The sequence below is a fragment of the Neurospora hispaniola genome (assembly GCF_033458365.1).
Source record: "Neurospora hispaniola strain FGSC 10403 chromosome Unknown B0T23scaffold_3, whole genome shotgun sequence".
NCBI lineage: Eukaryota > Fungi > Ascomycota > Sordariomycetes > Sordariales > Sordariaceae > Neurospora > Neurospora hispaniola.
In genome coordinates, this window is record NW_026944408.1 from 384,936 (window position 1) to 406,800 (window position 21,865).

Here is a 21,865-nt window from a genome sequence, read left to right on the forward strand (position 1 = left end):
ACTCTCGAATTAGTATAAGTATTACTTTCCGTCCGGGCCGATCTATTTTAAAATAATTCCTTAACCTTTTAGTAATATATTAACTATAAGGAAAATTATTTTGTAATAGTTATTATTATATACTAGGGTAGTAAGGATTAGTATAATAATAACTATATACTATAGGTACTCTATTACGAACTATTCGTTTTCTATTTATTAGAATTTAACATCCTTCTTTATTAAATTATAGAGGGGAATTACAATAATACCGAATCCTCTAATCCAAATTCTATAATACCCTACAATATTTAAGAAAGCGTAGATTTACTCTAGCTCCTTTCTTTTCTTATCGGCTTAGTATTTATAGTAAATCTACTTATTAATCTTTATAACTTTATTTATAGCTAGCGCTCTTCCATTTAATATATATAAGTACCTTATTAATACTATTTCCCTTTAATACTATTAGGATTTTATAGTTGTAATTATCCCTCCTACCAACTTTATATTAATAAGTACTTTATTAATATTTATAAGGTATTCTAATACGTATTTCCTAATTCCTTTAATATTAATCTACTTCTTACTATAATCGTTTCAGGATCCTTTAATATAAATATTATTAAAGTAAGGTTGGTAAATATTAAGAATCAAATCGTATAATATTTTTATTATTACCTTTATAAATTGTACGATAAAGTTTGTACTTCCTTATAGTAGAGTAGTTATTTAGAAGTGACCGATAGGGGTCGAAAAGGTAGTAAAATTACAACTTATTTCGTTGAAGGGGATCTAATTATATTCTAAGAAGAAATTTAATAAGAATATTATTTTACAGCCTCTAAATATTTTACTAAACTCTTCGCAACCTAGAAGTAAATTAGTATTTTAGAGAATTACCTTATTAATCCGCTAAGCGTCGTTAATAAGACATAAACCGCCATCCTTCTTTATAATTAGGAATTAATTATTTTTATATACCGTATAATTTTCTTCTAAAATCCCCTTTTTAATTCGATCTTTTAATAAATTATATACTTTATTATAAAAGGCTTTCGGAATTAGAATAGCTTTTATCTACTAAGCGGAATAAAGGATAATACGAATTTCTTAAAGTAAAATAATATTAAGATCTAACTTTCTATATTTAATAAAGTCCTAAGCTAGAATTTACTCCCTATTAAAGAAAATGTAAATAAATAATTCGATTTCTCCTTCGTTTAAAGTATTCTAGATTATTTTCAACAAAATTTAAAATCGTTTTTCCGTTAAGTATAACCCTCGAATTAATTCTATAAACCTTAGTACTATATAATAGTCCCATTCCAAACTACAATTTTTAAACGTAGAGGCAATCCGCTCCTTTACTACTACCAACTTCTTTTCCTTCTAATTGGGGTCTCCTCCAAATTTTAACCTATCTAATACAATATTATTAATTAAGTTTACTTTCTATACTATTCGCTTATATATTATATTAATTTATATAATTATATATTTTAGTCTTCCTTTAGTATAACCCTCCAATTCCTCCCTTTTCTCTTTATAATTATCCGGTAGTAATAAATACCCTATTAATAGATCCTCCGGATTTATATTCTTTAATAATTTTAAAAAGAATTTCTTCTAATAATAATAAATCTATCGAGAGATATTCGGACTTTGCAAACTAATTAAGAAACTTTATTCTTTTTCTAAAAAGACTATTAAATCCTCTATTATTTTATTACTAAGGGGGATAATTCATTTATTATTTTCCTTTAGGACGTTTTCTAATAATTATCTTTAATTTACTAATAAAGTAGTTTCTTCTATATAACCTTCGCTAAGCCTACCTCCTTACCCTTTAGTATACGAAGTTATTATAATAGTAGGGGAATTAAACCTTCTACTTATTACTTTACTTCCCCCTAAGAATTTTTAAATTAGTAATTAGAATAGTACGGATTATTATCCTATCGAACGTTATAACTATATAATTCCTTCCGCCTTTTTTATACTTTATATAAATTTTAGTATTTTAAAAGAATAGTAACCCTAAAATAATATTATAATTCGGTAGGGCTTATTCTATAATAAAAAAATAGATTTTTTATCCTTTATTAAATAGTTAAATTTTTTCGCAAATTTTATTAAGAAATCCCTTCCTTCCTCTATTACTATTAATATTAGAAATTTCCGTAGTAATACTTTAAAATCCTAACAAATCCGTTAGTACCTTATAAATAGTATTATACTTAATACTTATATTTAGTAGGGCAGCGATTTTCTTTCCTCCTTAGAATTTGATTAATATATAAAATATAGGTAAAGGGGTAAAGTGCATAGTATTTCCTTCTATAAGGAATAACTTATTAATAAACTTTATCTAATTTATAGTAAAAGTTAGTACATTCCGAGGGGAAACGATACATACTAGCGCAAATTTATTCTTTCTCTAATTTTTAATATTATACTATTTAAATAAAAAAAAAATATTATTTTCTAAGGACGGCCGGGCAAATATAGGGCTATTATTCCTCGAGGCAACCTTAATTAAATTTACGGATATATTTATCCTAGGCTCCTATTTTTCTATAGATATAAAGTAAATTTGTACTTTATTGGGCTTAATAAGAATAAATTTATTAATTTCCGAATTATTATTAGGAATTGTACTATTATAGTATTTAAATTATATAGTAGGGATCCTATCCTTATTATAAGGAACCCTAGAAAATTATTTAATTTAATTATAAATAGCTAGGGTATTAGTAGGGTTATTTCGAATAATATCTTCAATAGTAATAGTAACTTTAACATTTATAAATTTAATAGCTATAGAGTATATTTCCTTTATATTTAAAATATTATTTTAAACCTAAATATTTTTTACGTACGTTTAATTTAATCCTTCCTCCTTTTGTACGAATAAAACCTTCTTAGGTTATAATTCTAGTATTTTATTAATAGGGGTAAATAAGTATATTTGAATTTCGTTATTTAAAATAATCCTAAATTATTTAGGGGTTAATTTAAGTACTTCTATAGTAAATAGATAAAAGATTAAAATAAAAGGAGGGGTAATTATAAAACCTAGTACTATATTATTAATCCTAAGCCTCTTTAATTCGTCGGTTATTATTATAATATTCTAAGAAGTAGTATAAATCTTTTTTTAATCTATATTTATTTCGGAGAACCCTTTTAATTTAGTAGCTTTATTAGAATTAGTAATAATCGTATAAATTTAAGTTATTTATTTTCGGGTAAGAAAGGATATTTTATATAGTTCTTTAAATATTTCTATTAAAATACAATTAATAATAATAATGGAGGAACTATTTTTAATTTAAATTTAATCCCAACGTTATTTAATCTATTTAGGATCCTAAAGTAAATTAAAAATTAGAATAAACAGTATATTCTACGGGTTATATTATTGCTAAACTTTAAATTTCTATTTTTTAAATTTTTAATAATTAAGGTAATTAATAGCCAAAGTTATAAGGGAATGGATTATATCCCCCAATCGGCCCAAATTAAATATTCGAAAATATATATCCCTAAGAACCTTATTATTATAATCTATTCTAAAGCTTATAAATACTATAGCATTCGTATTTCTTTTTCGGTTAGTAGGCTTTTAATTAGTAATACTATAGTTATAATCGACTTCCTTCTATTTATATTCTTAAATATAGTAACCGAATAGATTATACTAATAGTACTACTACTAATACCCTCTTCTATCGTCTCTCTTCGCACTCTATCTATTCCTAATTCTTCTATACAAAATATTAATTTAAATAATATTAATTTAGGGATTCGTAAATTAAATAGGCTAATAAAGAACGGACTATTAAAGGAGAGGGGTTTACTATTAAACTTAGGGGGCAAAGGTAGCACTTCGGACAATTATTAATTACTCTATACAATTAATTAAATTATCTATAGTCTTTTTATTAAAAATTAGGGTAGCCTTAATAAGGATCTACACCTTTATAATAATCTTCTTAATAGGGACCTTAGAACCGGTATCTTCCTTAGAGGATTCGGAAGAATTGTCTAAACTAATTACGCGCTTAACTTTATACTTATACTTTTTAATAAATATCTCTTCCTTACTATTATTATTAGTATTTAACGAAATACTAGAATTAATATTATTAAATTATTCTACTATAAACTTATTTAAAGACTAAAAAAACTTAATCTATTCTATAGTATAGAATTCTTCCTTTAATTTCTATAAGAAGGTAGTAATTATATATTTTATATCAATATACAACTTCCTATAGAAATTCTTAATAGTATTATAATTAACACTATACTAATTCTACGCCTTTTAATAAATAAATAGTACCGAATAGGTAAAAATAGTATCGACGATCTTATTTATCTAATAAAGAATGCGTTTAATATAGAACTTCTTTAGGGTAGTAAATATACTATCCGTTTACTCGGGATCCTTTATTCTATAAATAGTTTTAAATCTTTTAGTAAACTCCTTCTAAATAGTAGTATCCTTAGCCTTAAAATTATAAAAGAGACCTTTACTAACGTCCCTAGGCTCCTTCTTATACTACTAAAACTAAGTATTAATTTTAAACTTGTTATTTCTAAAATTATAAATACCGATTTCTTCCTCGAATAATTCAATATATTTAAAAACTCTTTTTCCATCGAACTTTTTTTTTAAGAGAATTTTTTAAATAAAAGTAGCGTTATTTGTAAGGAGGGTGGTAATAACGTTAAGGGATACTTTACCCAAATGAATAGGAATATCGGTCGAAGGAATCTTATTAATAGGGGCACTACTAATATTAAATATAATAATTAATTTAAATCTATAGGGATCTTAGTAAGGAATCTATAGTTTATAATATTAGTATTAAAAAGTAATACTTTTTTCTTTCTTCTTTAGTAAGGAACTAATTTAATACTCTTTTTTAATTCTTTCTTCTTTATATAAATACTTTAATAACTATAATAATTGATTTTCAGGGTTTTATATAGGTACTAATATCTAAGGGTTAAACGAGCAGTATAACCGGCGAATTAAAATCGCTAATATTACCTCCTCGCCTACTTCGTTAACTTTATAAAATATTATTTATATTGCTCTAAAGATACTAAGTAAAGAATGGAATAATATAATTATTAATTCTATAATAATTTTAATAGTTTGAAGTACTAACTTTATATATAGCGTATAAGTATTTAAATACCGAATATTACTTAGTAAGGGGCAAATTTATATTGACCCTCTTTTCGATTATTATTCTTTATCTAATCTTTTTTCCTAGGTACTACTCGGGGTTTTTCTAATTTAATTTTATCTTTTTTTTTATTATAATTAGTCCTAAAATTATAAAGTAAAGGGTTTTTATTTTAATTTTATAAATATAGCGGTTTAAAGTATTTATAGTCTATTACCGGTAGATTATAGATTAATTAATAAGGCGGAAATCCGGATACGTCCGGAATTAAAGTCTCTATTAAATTAAATAAGAGGCTCCTTTATTAGAAGAATTAACTAACTCTTTACTATTTAACTCCTAGTACTCGAATTAGTATTCTAAGGTTTTCGAGGTTAACCTCTACGTTTTTAAGAATCCCTCTCTAGGAACTTTTTAAATTCGTATTAACCAATTTAGTTAGGAGTTTGAAATTTAATTTCGTCCTTATTACTATTTAAAATAGAGTAAAAACTATACTAATATAAAAAATACTCTACTATACTTAAATATAGTAAGGAGTAAATCCGGAGTTGAATATGGCTTTCGTCCTTAGGAATTGAGATAGAGTAGTAAAGTTACAATTTATTAACTACTACCAAAGACTAACGAGAAGGATAAAATTCTCCTTATTAATCTTAAATTAGTTAAATAGGTTTAGGAGTTAATTCTTTTATAAAAGGGTTATTAAATTTACTATTACGAGGGCGTTCGATAGTAATTCTATAGTATAGAAGCGGGATTCTTTAGTCTATTATCGAGGATAAATATTGTTTAGTTTAGTTTAGAGTCCCTACCTTCCTCTCTCTTTTTAGTTGGGATCTCCTCCTTATATCCCCTTTCTACTTATTATATTCCTAGGGTCCCATCCGACTAATATAATAAATTTACTCCTTATTAAGCAATAAGTTAAGGCCTAGATACCTCCACCTATTATTTAAAAGCAAGAGCCTATAGCAAGGAAAAGAAGAACATACAAGGAAAACGAAAAAAGAATAAACGAACTACCCTATATTATTAGCGATATTTTAATTAGTATTTTACCTTTGGGCGGGAATTGGAATACTAAACGGCCTCCCGTCTTAGTACGGGCGCTAAAATTTTTTATTATTTTCTAATTGGACGTATCCTCGGTAGCTTTGGGCGGGCTTACTTTAATAGAATTGGAGGATAAAGTAATATATTTAATAATTCTCTTTCTATAAACGGGGAACTCTTTTGTAAGGGGGTAGTATTACAAGGCTAAATCACATACCCTATACTAGTCGTACTATAGCTAGTACATCTATTATACCTAATACTATAGCACTAGGTTTACTATAGGCAAGAGGTCACATAGTAGATCTATTTATAAATTTACCCTATACCCTATATCTTACCTTGGCTACACACACCTTTTCCGCTTCCCTCGTACAACAACGCATATTATATCTTATACCTAACGGTGTATCCCTATAATAGAAATTTGAAAACCTAAGTACTATTATAACCAAATTCCAATTAACCTTCTTTATTTAACTAATTATTAAAAGAAACCGGCTTAATTTCTTAAATTAGAAATACTTAATAAAAAGAAATACTAAACTAATAATTTATTTACTAAGTCTTTTTATAAATATTAGGTGTAAGCTACTATTCTTCTAAAGCCGGCGGCTCTCCGGGCTTAGGATATTAACGCTTCGTCGCGTCCGCTAAGTAGCTATAGTACTACTCATTTAGGTCTTCCTTATTATATTAGACCTTCTTAAAGTAAATATAACTTTAGAAAAGAAGCTCCGCCCCTCGCTGTCCCTATTGCTTGCCTACGTACAAAGTAATATAGGAATCTACTTCTATAATTATATTTTGCTATCGGCCAGTCCAGCCGTTCGTATATTTTAGCACCGTCCCCAGCTCGTTATACTGGTTCTGAGTGCAGTGGGGACCGGCCCGCACCACAGCGTAGTCGTAGTTCAAGTTGCGAAGGCGGTCCCGGATGATGGACTGTAATTGGCTGAATTGTGCTCCCTGCTCGTCTTTAAAGGTCCTGGTTGGGTTCTGGATCCATATAATGTTTGGATCCTGTTCAAACCCGTAATCCTGCGGGCTGAAGATTGATCGGGCTTCATGACTGTCGGCGAAGCCCACATCTTTTCTTTGCAGGATGCTGCGAAGGTCAATCCCGTTACCTTCGAGCGTATCACCAGGTGTAAACCTAACGTGGCTGTTGGGTTTCAGCTCGCGGGCACGACGCCAAGAGTCCTAACCTGGAACCTTTCCGTTCTTGAGTGTCCACGGACCGGTGGGTGGCATTGTGGATTAGGCGAGGTGTGGTTGACTTTCGTAAGGCCTTGGGGCGGATGTGTGACTTTGAGGTCGAGAATATGTGTTGGTTGCTGAATGGGGTTTGTAGTTGTTGTTGAAGATGAAGACGAAGAGGGCCGAAAAGGAAAGCGAAGAATGTCGAAGAGGTCGAGGAAGAAGGTCGCAGAGGAAGACGTATTGTAGAAGACTGAGACGACGAATGTCGAAAAGAAAGACGAAGGAAGTTGAAGACGAAGACGAGAAATGTCTAACTTGGTTGATATCTGAGGCTTGGAGGCGCTTTGAGGTCGTAGATATTCTGGGAGGCTTCTGCTGATGGTCGAAGGCTGGAGGAGAAAGGGTGTTTTGGGAAGAAGTGGGAGAGCGTTGAGAGCAGGCTTTTATCCTGTAGCGGGAATGAATATTTGTTTCCTGGAACCTGTGGTCAATTCACCTGGAGTATAGGAGTGAATTGCGTGGGTTGACAGGTTGGTGTAGTAAACCTTGGTGTTGCTCAGGCAACACATCTGACCTTGACGGGACAGAACCTTGAATCTGAGCCTGCTCCATCAAGGCCCGTAGACGCCGGGCTGGTGACATGAAGAATAGCAGATCAAAGAGCTGGCAGAGTGAAGAATGTCGCATCTTAGGCCGGTGATGGTGAAGGGACTGGCAAAGGTTCTTCACCTGCGCAACGGCGATTCTATCTTCACGGTCCATGCTTAACCGAGAATGAGGAGTAAATTCATGAAAGTGACACAGAAATATAGCAGAGAGATATATGATGCGCAGCCAAGAGAACACTGCTCTAGAAAGCTCCTTGGGGGTATCTGGCAGGGGACTGTGTTGGATATTATATCAGATTTGATGTGTAGTTTGCATGTAATGTTTGTGATGGTGTGCTTACCAGAAAACTGGACATTTTTCCATGTTCGGAATTTCTGGCAACAGACAAAAAACATGCTGGATTGAATCACGCTGGGCCATTGACAATCGTGTATTATATGTCCGTATAGTCGCAACGCCACCGTCAGAAAGGAAGTTTAGTAGGAGGTGATTCCAGTAGTCATGACAGGTATCACGGCAGACGTCGAGCGTGAGAATGCCAACACGAAGCATCTGATGGCGGGGATGACCGTGCTACAGTGGATTTATTGTAGCAAATTCGAGGGGATGGATAACGTGATGAGACCACGCAGACTGGCGATAGACAGGAAGGAGTCACGGACACGACCATCCGGTTACCGACCCTTCTGGAGGATTGGACGTTCCTGCCTCCCAAGGTTCAACAAAGAATTGACTTGAGACTGGATGGTACGTACTGGCCTGAGCCTCAATTCTCTCCAGCCACAGAGTGCAAACAGTTTGCTTGTCAGAAAGCCACGGCACATGCTTTGTTCGCCGAACACCAAACCTTGGCACAAACAACAAACGAAGTGGCCCGTGAATGTTGAGACTGTTCACCTGAAATCTGCCCCGTCCAGGTCGCAGCCAGTCTCCACCATCGCCATTGGCGACTGCCGACGCTTTGCTATTTGACCAATTCGTTTTGTAGAAGCCAATCTCGACCACTTCCTGCCACCTGCATTTCTTGACAAGCCAACAGAAGTCGCCGCAGCATCATCGCAGGCACGCATCGCAGCTACCATCACAAGCATCGACAAGATGGTGAAGGACACGATGGAAAACGACAAGAAAACACAAGTTATCGCCAGCGATCCAATTGCCCCACCTCCCGCGCCGTCGCCCCCCAGAAACGGCAACACCTCCTTCGTCGCCATGCCCGACGACTGTCCTCCAGAGTGCCCACAAGAAGACCATGTCAAGGTGGATGACGAAGCCCACGAAGATGTCGACGACGACACCAAGTCCGACTCATCAGAGCTAGAATACTTTGACTTGGACAGCGACCACCTCACTACTCCCATTGAGTCTCTTGACGACTATGGCCCCGGCGGCTTTCACCCCGTTCACCTGGGCGACACCCTCGGTCCCCTCTCTGACCCGTCACGTTTTCGCGTCCTCCACAAGCTCGGTCGTGGCGGCTATGGCACCGTCTGGCTCTGTCGCGATACCAAAGACGGCAAGCCGAAAGCGCTCAAGATTCTTTCAGCTGACGCATCGGAAAAAGCGGCGAAGGAGTGCCCCGACTTAAAAGCCCTACAACTTCTCACTCGTGCCGACTCCTACAATACGAACCTTTCCCCTCAAGCTCACACAACTGCCGAAGACCTTCTAAGATACACCAACGGCTAGACTGGCCGACAGTAAAATATAATTATAGAAGTAGACCCCTACATCACCTTGTACGTAGGTAAGCAATGGGGATAATAAGGTAAAGAACTTCTTCTCTAAAGTTATATTTACTTTAAGAAGGTCTAATATAATAAGAAAGATTTAAAAAGTAGTACTATAGCTACTTAGTAGATATAATAAAGTATTAATATTCTAAGCTTAGAAAGCCGCCGGTTTTGGAGGAATAATAGTTTATAATTAATATTTATAAAAAAATTTAGTAAGTAAATTATTAATTTAATACTTCTCTTTATTAAATATTTCTAATTTAAGAAATTAAGTTTGTTTTGTTTAATAATTAATTAAATAAAGAAGGTTAATTAAGATTGGGTTATAATAATACTTAGGTTTTTAAATTTCAATATTCTATAATTTATTAATATATTAATAATCTTTATATTAATAAGTATTTTATATTTAAATTTTTAGAAAGTATTTATGTACATTAATATTAAATAATTTATACTTTAATATTATAGTTCGGAATTAATAACCGACTTTTATATAATATTATAGGGATTAATCTAATATAATAAAAAAAGGAGAGAGATTATCCTCTTTTTATTAAATTTATATTTAAATACCGCAGCGGAAATATAGGCAGGTAATCTAGCGCAGATAGGGGGGGCCTAGACTAGCCTTAATACTTAAAGCAGTCTAGCAAACTGGACTAGACAATTTTATTTGGTCCAGACGATCTTGTCTGGTCTAGACGATTAAGCAGAGCTTCTAATTAGTTAAATCCTCGGGTTCCGATTTTTGGGACCTAGGCCGCTGGAAAACGTGTTAAAGCGTGTGTTAGGATTGCCGGGCCTGTAATAACGCGAGCGTACGGACTATATATATAGATAGGAGGCGGGTTATTACGTTTATAGCTATACGTACGGTACCTAAGTTTATTTTATTTAGTAATTTACATTCCGTCCAAACCCCGAACCCCAACCCCAGCCCCAGCCCCAATCCCGCAACCCTAATCCGCAACCCTAATCCCGCGCACGGACCACGCTAGTAATTATACTTCTAAACCGCGTACCCAATTTATACTTATAGTTACGCTTCTATATACGGACTATAATAGCGGTTGTACTTTTAGAGTACGTATTAATCCAACAACGTGGCTATATATTATATAGTTATATACCAGATTAAATACTTATATTAGCGTACTTATATACTGTACGGTCGTATACTATATAGTTATACACCGTACGGTCGTATACCGGATTAAATACCTGCCGTTATACGGATGGTCGCTATATAATACGGGTAAATGCCCGCCGTTATATTAATTAATATATATTAAATTGAAGTTAATATTCGCTATTTTTATTAGTTGTTTATTATATATAGAAAAGAAGGTATAGAGGCGGTTATTGTGAATATGTATTGTAAGAATATAAGAAAAGCGATTATTGTGAATATGTATTGTAAGAATATAAATAAAGGTAATAATAGAAATAAGAGACGAGAAATAAAGAAATTAATTAATTGAAATTAGTAGTATAAATAATCGTAGTATATTATATAGTACGTACGGGCTATATATTTGAACTGCCTATTTCTATACCTAGGGTTAACATATATTAGGTTAGTATACGACTATCTATTTTACTATAAACGGGTAAAATAAATAGAAATAACTTATTAGTATAAATATATAGGGTATATACTGGTCCGCTCTAGAAAATATTGGATTAAAGATTTCTCCTATATTAAATATACGTTAGTATATAATTTACTAATTAATATTTGAGGACTTACAGCAATCGGTTATTCAAGTACAGATAAAGAAGGTTATAATTATATTAGTATTATTATTGTACGTTATATTATTATTGTACGCCGTTGGCTATATATAAGTAATTAGGTTAATATAGTACAACCACTTAATAAAGGAACTTACGGATGTAAACTTATATACTTAATATATTCCTAATATATATTTACAAATATTACTTCGCTTAGGAATACTATAATTAATATTAATTATATAGTAATTGGATATCGCTAGGCTATAAGTACTATTATTATTATTAGAGCGTATATATATCCTAGTCTACTGCAACCACTCTTACTCCTTCTATACGAACTATATATAAATAAATAGGGCGAATTACCGAAATACTAATAATGATAGGCTTATTTGGGATCTCCTCTATAATCTTAAGGTCTAAAAGCAGTTACTTTACTTTAATATACTTAATTAGTATAACGAAAGCGAAAATATACTTAACTCTATAATAATCTATAACAAATATATACTCGATACGGCCAATATAAAACTCACTTTAACTCTCGTTATTATAATAGTAAATAAATTTAATATAGTTGTTACAGCTGAATTTAAACCGGTAATTTAAAGTACTACCAATTTCGAAATTATTAATATATTATTAATCGCCCTATACCGTTTACTACACTTCTTAAATAGTAGTAGGTAGTAATATTAACTATCGTTAAATTACTAATATTTATAATAAAATTACGAAATATAGTTATTAATATATTATCGCACATTATATACGCTATTAAATAAATATTGAAGTATTTGGAGTCGGTCGATATATTTAATTATAAAATTAGAATTGGACTATAATATACAATACGCAAAGCACACGAATATAGGGAAATAATAGGGTACGTTCGATATATTTTATATAGGATTTTAGCATATATAGATACTAGGTTTTCGCTTATATAATATCCAACAACGCGTAGGTATATTAATATTAAAGTAGCTCTTATTTATATAGAATTAATTAATATAATAAATAATATATTTGGATTAATAGAAATATATTAATTAAAGGAATAAAGGATAATTAAAGTGAAAAATAGTAGTAAAATATATGTCGGTATTGGGTATAATCGCTAAATATTAATAGAAGTATTATAATTACTAAAAATAAGGTAGGGATTCGAAGTACGTACTTATTTATAAAGGTTAGTTTGCACGAGAACTGGATCTTCTTATATTCGTTAAAAACCGGTAAGTAATCGGATAGCGTACTATAATCGTACTAATAAATATATTACAACAATTTAATCTATATAACCGTTATATAATCAATTATAGCGAAGCCTAGTAACGGCTAACCTTCGTTGGCGATATATGTAATAAGGTTTAATTCTTTTACCGGAATACTATTAATAGCGGTTAGCGATAGGTGGTTTGGATCGGTTTGAAGTATATTGATATTGTATTTTAATTCCTCTTTCTTATTTTATATTTTATTATAATTTAAGTACGACAGGGTTCTATTAAATAGAATAGGGTATTTATAGTATAGTTCCGTTATTTATATAATTAATTCGGGATTAGTATCTTCGTAGGTATTAAGGAGGATAAGGCGTATTATCTTTTAGAAGTTTATTTTTATTAACAATACCTTTTCGACGTTAGAATAATTAGTTTTGTATATTCTCCTTTTAAAATACTTGTCTAAATAAAATTATTAATAAAAAATGTTTAAGAATATAATAAATACTAATAATATTTAGATATTGCCGTTCTATTGTATACTATATATATTCGCCGCGGTTTTAATATATTTAGGTACTATAATTATATAATAGTGTAGTGTAAATTTTGTGTGTAGAGTTCTTATAACCCTAGCTACTATAACCCTAGAGTTAATATTCAATTTACTAATGTATGTCCTCGCTTGTTAATGTGTTGTAGTTAATTGGTAAGCTATATTCCTTTGTAAATGTTTTATAATGTATTGTAATATGTATATTCGGTTGTAATGTTCTATTATTAGTTTTGCTTAATTTTTTATTGTTTTTTTCTATTTAGGATAGCGCCGGCGTAGGTATATTACTACTATTAAGTGGAGTCCCTACGCTTAATATAGCCCTTAACTTAGAAGTATTAGTAATTGTAAATATATAAAGTTAGTTAAATAAGTAATGAGTTTTATATATTATTTCTAATAATTGGCGATAGTTATATTTTAAAACTTTAATACCTATTAATAAAGTAGTACTCTTAGTTAGTTTAGCTAATATTTTAATTACTAAATTTATTGGATTTTTACCGGTTTTTATTTCTATTCGTATATAGAACCTCTAAATAAGATAGTCTTTTTTTAATTAATATAATAGTAACGTAGGAATAATAATTAACTATCTACGATAATTACTTATTTTATAACTCTTAAGATATTTGTATAGCGATTATAGACGTTACTAGCCTAGTAGGAATGGCTATGCTTGTAATTAAATAATATATTATACTCTTACTGTTAGGGTTAATAGAATTTAGTAGAATAGTAGGTGGGCTATATATATAATGCCGTTAAACTCTAAATAGGCAGTATTAAGAGGGCGGCTTATTATAATATCGAGTGTTGGTAATAATTGAATTAGTGTAGGAAAAGGGTTGAATATTCCCTATTGGGTGCTATATCGGTTAATATTACTAACGTTTTTCAATAATACTATAAATTGTTGTATTTCTATAATTTGTAGATAATAACGACTATTATTAATAATATTAAAATTGATCTATGTGTCCGGATTACTAGGGGTATTTTGAGTAGGTTTACTAATACTAAAAAAAGTAAAATAATATTAATAGAATTTAGTACCGCGTAGACTTTTGAATCCTAAATTCTCGACTTACTATAGTATATTACTAGTATAGTAAATAGGAAATATATATAGCCCAACTTTATTACTTTTAAAGCCGATAATTTTTCTAGGTAAATTTATAATCATCATTTTATTTAAATATATTATTATTATTAATACTTTAGTAATATCGCCGAAATTAGAACTATAAGGTCTAAATAGTAGGGGAAAGACATTGCCGGGTTTTATACACTCCTCTATTAATAAGCCTACTAGGGTAAAATAATAATTTATTAATATATAATAGGAATTATAGAATACGCTAAATCTATTAATAAAATTAATATAAGGGAATAATATTACCGGGAAACGTCCTTCGCGTATTTAGTCCTATTTATATTCGAATACTTCGCGAGAAAATTAATTAAATTCTAATTTAGCCCGAGGGGGGTATATATAGTATATAGGTATAATATTTCGATTTATTCCTATTATTATTCGCCGGACTATATAGAAATATATATTCTAATCCTATAGGCTTCGTATTAACTAGTCGTATTTAGGAAATAGTACTTATTATTATTTTTATTTTACATTTAATCACAATTTGCTTATTAGGCCGGGATCCCAATAATCTTCGTTAAACGAATAATCCGTATACACTTTTATAACGACATGTACATACACCTTTATTTCGGGGATATATATAAATTTGTTAGTTAAAATAAGTTCTTTAATTTTTTATTTGGGTATAATACTATTAATAAATATAATAGCTCCGTATTTATAGGCTTCCTAAATATATAAATAGAGTTAGTTATAGTCTAAGGTATATATTTTCTTTATTTAATAGTTAAATCTAACAGTATATATATAATTAATATACGCTTTAATATAAATAGACTCGTCTAGTACGTTATTATATACTAATAGATAACGGTTTAATATTTTAGTATAACGGTAGTAAATCCAATCGTATAGAAAAATAACCGGACCTTTTATACTATTATCTAATATAATATACGTATATTATTTAAATATTATACGTACCGATAATAACTAGGCGTTGGACTCGAAGAATTCGTAGGGATTGTTTATGAAATAACCTAAGCTAAAATAAATTCGCCTACTAAGATTGGAAGCTGCGATATTTTTAAATAATATAAGTAGGTCGAAGAATGTAAGAGGGGTAGTAACAACCGGTAATAGACCCGTATTACTATCTACTAATTATAATTCTATACCTAACCGAATTAACTTTATTATCGAATTCACTTTCAACTTTTCCAATCTCGCCTTTATATAATCTACGGCCAACATTAATTCTTAAAACTCTTCTACAATTTTATTATATTATTTAATATAATTTTCTATCTTTTTTATTATATTAATAACCTTCTTTAATTCTTTTCGTATATAAAATATTTCGATTTTTCGGCACTTATTATTTTTAATGTTAGCTAATAAGGTCGGTAGTTTTATAATATTCAATAAAATATCGGCCTCCCATATATATATTATTAATAATCAATTTCGTATTCGGTTTAAAAGTATTAATTTTTATAGTAGTAATAACCTTATTAATTCAGGGATATTACTAACTTCATCGCGTAATAGAAATAGGGCCTCCCATAGAACCTCCTAATTCTTTTAATTAAGCCTAGTTAAATTAATGAATATCGCCAACGCTATTTCAAACACAATTATTTAAACGGACTTATTCTATCGCAATAGTATAAAAATCGATATATCGTCCTTATCGTATAAACGTCCAAAATTAGGACCTTCTTCTTTTTCTTCTTCCAGCCGAAGCGCATTAATTTTATTGAAAGGTTCAAACTCTACTACAATAACAATATCTTCGTAATCTTCAACGCTTAACATATCATTAAGTAATATACTAGATTATATTACCTATACTATAGCATCCTCGAGGTCGCCGACTCGGAGTTTATCGATATTAATAAAAGTTAGAAATTAATTAATATACTTCTATTTTATATTATATAAGGGGGGAGACCCGAATTTACTATCGTTGTTATTATTAAATTTTAATTCTATCTCCTACTTTTAATCGCTTACTAATAATAATAATATACTTAATTTACCGATCTATTTAATATTTTACATTTCGTCGTCACCCTCTTCGATTGGCTCCTTAATTATAGAATTAATATTACTATAATAATTCGGAGGAGAGGATATAGGGTTAGTTATTATAATATCCTAATTATATTATTATTCGTCGGCTTCCTAAATTTCTTAATTTTAATTGTTATTCTATTACTTAAGTAAATTTTAAATTTCCTTTAAGTTTAGGCTATAGTAATATTTCCTATCCGGCAGGCGAGGCTTGTACTTTAGGAGATCTCCCTATTTCCCTATTTTAGGTCGATGCAATAGTAATATAGATTGATTTCGATTGGTATTTATAAGCAATTAGATATTCCTAATTTTATTAAATTATTAAAATAATTTAAATAATCGGTCTATGCTAATAGTAGACCTACGTTACTTATTTATATTTACTATTCACTTATATATCAGTAAGCCGGTAAAATAAATACAATAAAACGAAATAAAACACAATCTAAGGTAGTAGAATCTATACGTACTATTTATTAATTACCGGTGCTTTTAAATACTATTTACTAACCTAAATAGTATTTACTTGAGGAATATACAAACCGTATCTACTTCCGTAATAAAATTTACTAATTTTATAAAATTAAAATTCCTATTTTTACTTCCTCTATTTCTAGAAGTATTTGCTAGCAATAATAATAATAATAATTGGATTATTAAATACTACAATCTTCGCTATTATAATAAATAACGACGAAGGTATCCCCCCGCCTCTATTACGTACTAAAAGTAGTATAGCTAATAAATATAAATACTAAGAGAGCGCGACTATCGAGGTAAGTTACTAATTTATTTAATATAGTGCTATTTAATACGAACTATCTTAGTAATTAACTTATTATTGTAATATATTTAAATACCCGGTGCTTCGTAATCGCTTAGAGTTTAATAACCGCAACTATCCAATACGATATATAAGACTCCCGTATTTATATTAATTAACCAATCGTCTACTAAAGGTAGTGCCTTTGCCCCTAGCATTACGTCTAGCGGAAGAATATTAAAACGATATAGACAATTATTACCCCGCACTCCGGTTGAATTAACGTAGCGTAAGCCTACCGTATCTAGTTCAATTCTATACAGTAGTAAAGAGAAGTATATTATTAAGTATATTTTAACTTTTTAAATGTCTAATATTATTCCCGCCTATACTTAGTACTAATATATTTATTATATAATAAACTCTAAGAAGTCTATTCTAGCGTATTTCACTTACTTAAACGATCTAGCTTCCTCAAAATTGTAAATCTCGATTTTTGTATAACGAATATTAAGTAGAAGCCCGCTTTAATTAGTCTATTAAATAATAAATTAAATAAAATAAAAAATCGAATCGATCCTTTTAATTAAAAGATTTTCTTTATATTTTACTCGAATATATTATTTATATACGTTACTTATACTATCTTTCTTAATATTCCGATAATAAACGAAACTTTTTTTAGTTTATATATTTATATAATAGAATAATTTGGTATATATAAATAAGAAATATTGTAGAACCGATTCTATAAAATAGTTATTAATTAGGTTAGGGATTTTAAAATAGATTTTCAATTTTATATTAATTATACCGACCTTAACAAGGATGGATATTTCTATAATTACAACGTTAAATATACTAAGAAGTAAGTATATACTAGGTTAAACGAATCGTTATTTTCTTACCTATTCTCTTTTATTATACCCTATCTAAACTAGGAATAGAATTTTATAAATCAAAATTCCCTTCGATTCTTCTTCCTTAAAAAAGTATATATGAAAATATTGCGAGGGGTAATCCAAATTTACATATTTGAATAGAGGAATATAATTAAATATAACTGTGGCGATATTAAATTCGTATATAAATTATTAAATTGGTTGAAATTGAAGGATCTTCGTATAAAGGCTTCGTTTATATTCGAAAATCTATTTATTCACTCCGACTTTCGCAAAATCGAATTGAATATATTTATTTAGCGCGAAAATATATTTTTCTTAATATTAATTATTGAGGCTTAATTTAATCCTACTATATTTTAGAAGTAATATAGTATATTGTACTCCCTATTACCCGAGGCATCTTCTTTATCAATTAATAATTTATTAAATATAATACTTTTAGGAAGTAGTATATATTTAGAAATTATAACGAATACCATCGAGGATAATATTTATACAATATTAGATAACGATAAGATTAGAAGTATCGATATCCTAGACCCTTTCTACGAATTAGAGGATGAGATATTTATTTAATAGGACGAATCCTAATTATAATTACCTAAGTGAGTACGCTTTAGGTTGCCGATTCCGGACCCTCTGCTATTGTCCGGGAAAAAGCGATTATTAGAAATATTATTGTATTTATTAGTTATATTAAAGGATTAGCATAGTATAATTATAGTTTAATTAAATGAGTAAATAATAAATCCTAAAATGAGGCTATAAAAGACTATACTATTTAAATATATTGAGGTACTTCGAGATACGTTCTGCAATTTTAATAATTTCTTTATAAAGTTGAAGCGTTATATATAATATTTAAAGAATACTCTATTTAAGCCCCCGCCGCCCGGAAAGATAATAGAACTTCTACCGGCTAAATTAATAATGATTATATTAATTCCCCCTCCTATATTCCTGTTACCGAAGTTTAAGACTGCTCCTGCTCCCACCCCTACCCCTAATATTGAATCTATCCCTGTTAAACTAATTAAAGAAATTCTAGTATTTCCTCCCAGCTTTGGATTATATAAGTTAAAGGCGACCCCGGCTACCGAACTTCCTATTGCCAATAAACTTATCGTTGATAAGCCTATTACTAATAAGCCAATCGCTGATAAGTCTATCGCCGACAAGCCCGTCACCAACAAGCCTATTACTAAAAAGCCCGTTACCAACAAGCCTGTTACCGATAAGCCTATCGCTAATAAACCTATTGCCAATAAGCTCCCGCGTATTTATATCCCGTTGGCAAAAACCTTAGAAGATCGAACTATTTTTAATAAAGTTGTAGTAGATATTAATGCTACTAAGAAATTCCTATTCGAATATAATTGATACGTATAATTATAAAATATAATTAATTTTATTAATGAATAAAATTAAGTTTCTATTGATTGGATAATACGGGGAAAGAATATTTTAGAATTCTTTAAAGAATTATGAAAATTAATAATCTTATACGTTAAGACCGAAGACGATTAAAAATAGTATAATATACTACAATAGAAGTTGATGGAAGTTAGGCAATTTTTTGTAAAGAATTTAAAGGAAGAAGATAAAATTAATGAATTGATATTTTAATAAGTTAAAGCTAATGGAAACGATTAGTCTATTTTTACTTCTAATATTATGTAGTTTATTGATTGTAAGATTTTATTGGCTAAGCTAGGGTTGAGATTTATTATTATTAAGTTTTTAAATTCCGAGTTTGAATTCGAATCCGAGTTAGAGGTTGTATCGCTTAGATTAATATCGCCCAAACCTCCTACGTTGCTTAGACCTACGTCGCCCGCCCTAATCGGTTCGTTTCTATTGTCTAAAATAAATGTTGAGATATAGAAGTATTAAGAGGCTATATAAGAGTTCGAGTTATTATAGCGTAACTTTACTTATAATATTCGTATTTAATTAGATAATTATATTGATTCTCAATACGATAATTACAATATCGATTAGGTTATTCGAAACGATAATATCCTCCGATATTTTTATTGTTTATATAAGGTCCCTACTCCGCTGCCCCTACTTACGGCCTAAGAGAAGTATAAAATTCTATACTTCGAATTGTTCTATAATTTCCAAGTTAGTAATATACCCGAAAGATTTATTAGTAAATTGAAAGTTTAAAAGGATTTAACCGACAATTTTATTAATGCTGACCTTTAGATATGGGAAGTAAAGATTGGGTATATCGATTATGTATATCGTAGAATCAAGGCGTCGTTTTTCGATGAAAAAGAGGCAGTGGAAAAGAAAGAGCAGGAGCGTTGTAATGCCGAGCGTTGTAATGCCGCGGCCGCGTAAAAGATAGCAGAGGATAAGGAGAAAATAAAGAAGGCGGCCGAGGAGCATCGTCGTCGTCGTTAAGCAAAAGAGGCCAGGAAGAAGGACAACGCTGCCCGTGCTGCTCGTTAAGTTGAGGAGGCTAGGAAGAAGGACGACGCTGCCCGTGCTGCTTGTTAAGCTGAGGAGGCTAGGAAGAAAGAAGAGGCTGCTTGTTAAGTTGAGGAGATTAGGAAGAAAGAAGAGGCTACCCTTGTATAATCGTACTGCCTATCTCCTATACCCGATTCGTCGCCGAATAAAGCTATATTGTTATTTAAATACTTTAAGTACCGGCTAAATTTATATTAAAGCCTAGTTAAACTATTACCTATTCCCTTACTTATACTAGTTATTAATATACCTGTAACTATAAATATTCTATAGAGACAGTTTCAACTTAGGCCTTCTTTTACTATAGAAATTATTGTATTAAAAATTTGATAAGTTAATTAGGAATCTACCCTAGTACTAGTATTTATACTTAAAAGGACTGCATTTACCTGTAGTTTACTTAAAAATAGGGCTTGCTAGTAGGTATTTACTACTCCTAACCCGAACTATATAAATATATAGTCCCAATTTCGTACCGGTACTCCTATTAATAGCCTATTTACTAATATACCTACCGGCTATACTAGAGGCGGCCGGGAAATATCGTAAGGGAGTAGCAAGAGGGGTAATTATAATACTCGGTCTAATTATTATTATTATAATATCTTCGATTTTAATAATTTAATTGCCGACGAATTAATCAATCTTATCGATTTCTACTAAAAGCGTATTACTTTCTACTATACTAATTATATTTAAGCCGATTATTATTCCGGTAGAATATTTACTATTTATTACTATTATATTTATTATAATTATTATTACTAAGATTATTAGGGTTTAATAGGGATTATATATATTTTAATATTAGTAATAAGATCCGATTCCGATATTTTACTTCTATAGTACGAATGAAAAATAATAGATTATCTAATTCTTTTATATTCTATTTATTATATATTTTGCATTTCGTTATCTTTGTTTTTGTATTGTATAGTACAATTGTATAGAGTATTATATATATGTGTTGTAATTTTATAATAGTTTTAATTGCGCGAGTTGGGTAGTAACGGTTTTAAATTAGCGTATATTGTTATAATTAACCGCTGATATTGGCGGCTACTATTAGTATTGGAATTGAAGTAGTCCGTGCGTTCGAGGGTGACTATTGTAAACGATCGCTGTATAACTGACTTAACGATTGTAGTTAGGGGATTTTATAATAGGGTCCGTGTATTTAATAGGCTTCGCTATAAATAATTACTAAAAGCTGAATA

General features: G+C 30.1%; 4 protein-coding genes across 4 annotated transcripts; 1 reads left to right on the plus strand and 3 right to left on the minus strand.

The window, feature by feature from the left end:
- Positions 1 to 7,049: 7,049 nt before the first annotated feature.
- B0T23DRAFT_313028 (uncharacterized protein) lies at positions 7,050 to 7,493 on the minus strand (the record flags this gene model as incomplete). The annotated part of the gene is given in 2 exon segments (XM_062834720.1): positions 7,050 to 7,442; positions 7,455 to 7,493. The coding sequence occupies 2 exon segments, from the start codon at positions 7,491 to 7,493 to the stop codon at positions 7,050 to 7,052; spliced, it is 432 nt and encodes a 143-aa protein (XP_062693615.1).
- Positions 7,494 to 7,757: 264 nt separating this feature from the next.
- Positions 7,758 to 8,876, minus strand: B0T23DRAFT_103268 (uncharacterized protein). Its single transcript, XM_062831731.1, has 2 exons — positions 8,392 to 8,876; positions 7,758 to 8,325 (listed from the first exon to the last, which is right to left on the minus strand). Exons 1-2 carry the CDS (start codon positions 8,601 to 8,603, stop codon positions 7,935 to 7,937), a joined length of 603 nt encoding a protein of 200 aa, XP_062693616.1. The 5' UTR covers positions 8,604 to 8,876; the 3' UTR covers positions 7,758 to 7,934.
- A 29-nt stretch (positions 8,877 to 8,905) lies between these two features.
- B0T23DRAFT_376042 (uncharacterized protein) lies at positions 8,906 to 9,886 on the plus strand. Its single transcript, XM_062836927.1, has one exon. It carries the CDS (start codon positions 9,150 to 9,152, stop codon positions 9,738 to 9,740), a length of 591 nt encoding a protein of 196 aa, XP_062693617.1. The 5' UTR covers positions 8,906 to 9,149; the 3' UTR covers positions 9,741 to 9,886.
- Positions 9,887 to 14,471: 4,585 nt separating this feature from the next.
- On the minus strand, positions 14,472 to 14,717 carry B0T23DRAFT_293096 (uncharacterized protein; the record flags this gene model as incomplete). Its single annotated transcript, XM_062834277.1, has 1 exon — positions 14,472 to 14,717. A coding segment is annotated over one exon (246 nt), but the record flags the coding sequence as incomplete, so codon positions are not given.
- Positions 14,718 to 21,865: the final 7,148 nt, after the last annotated feature.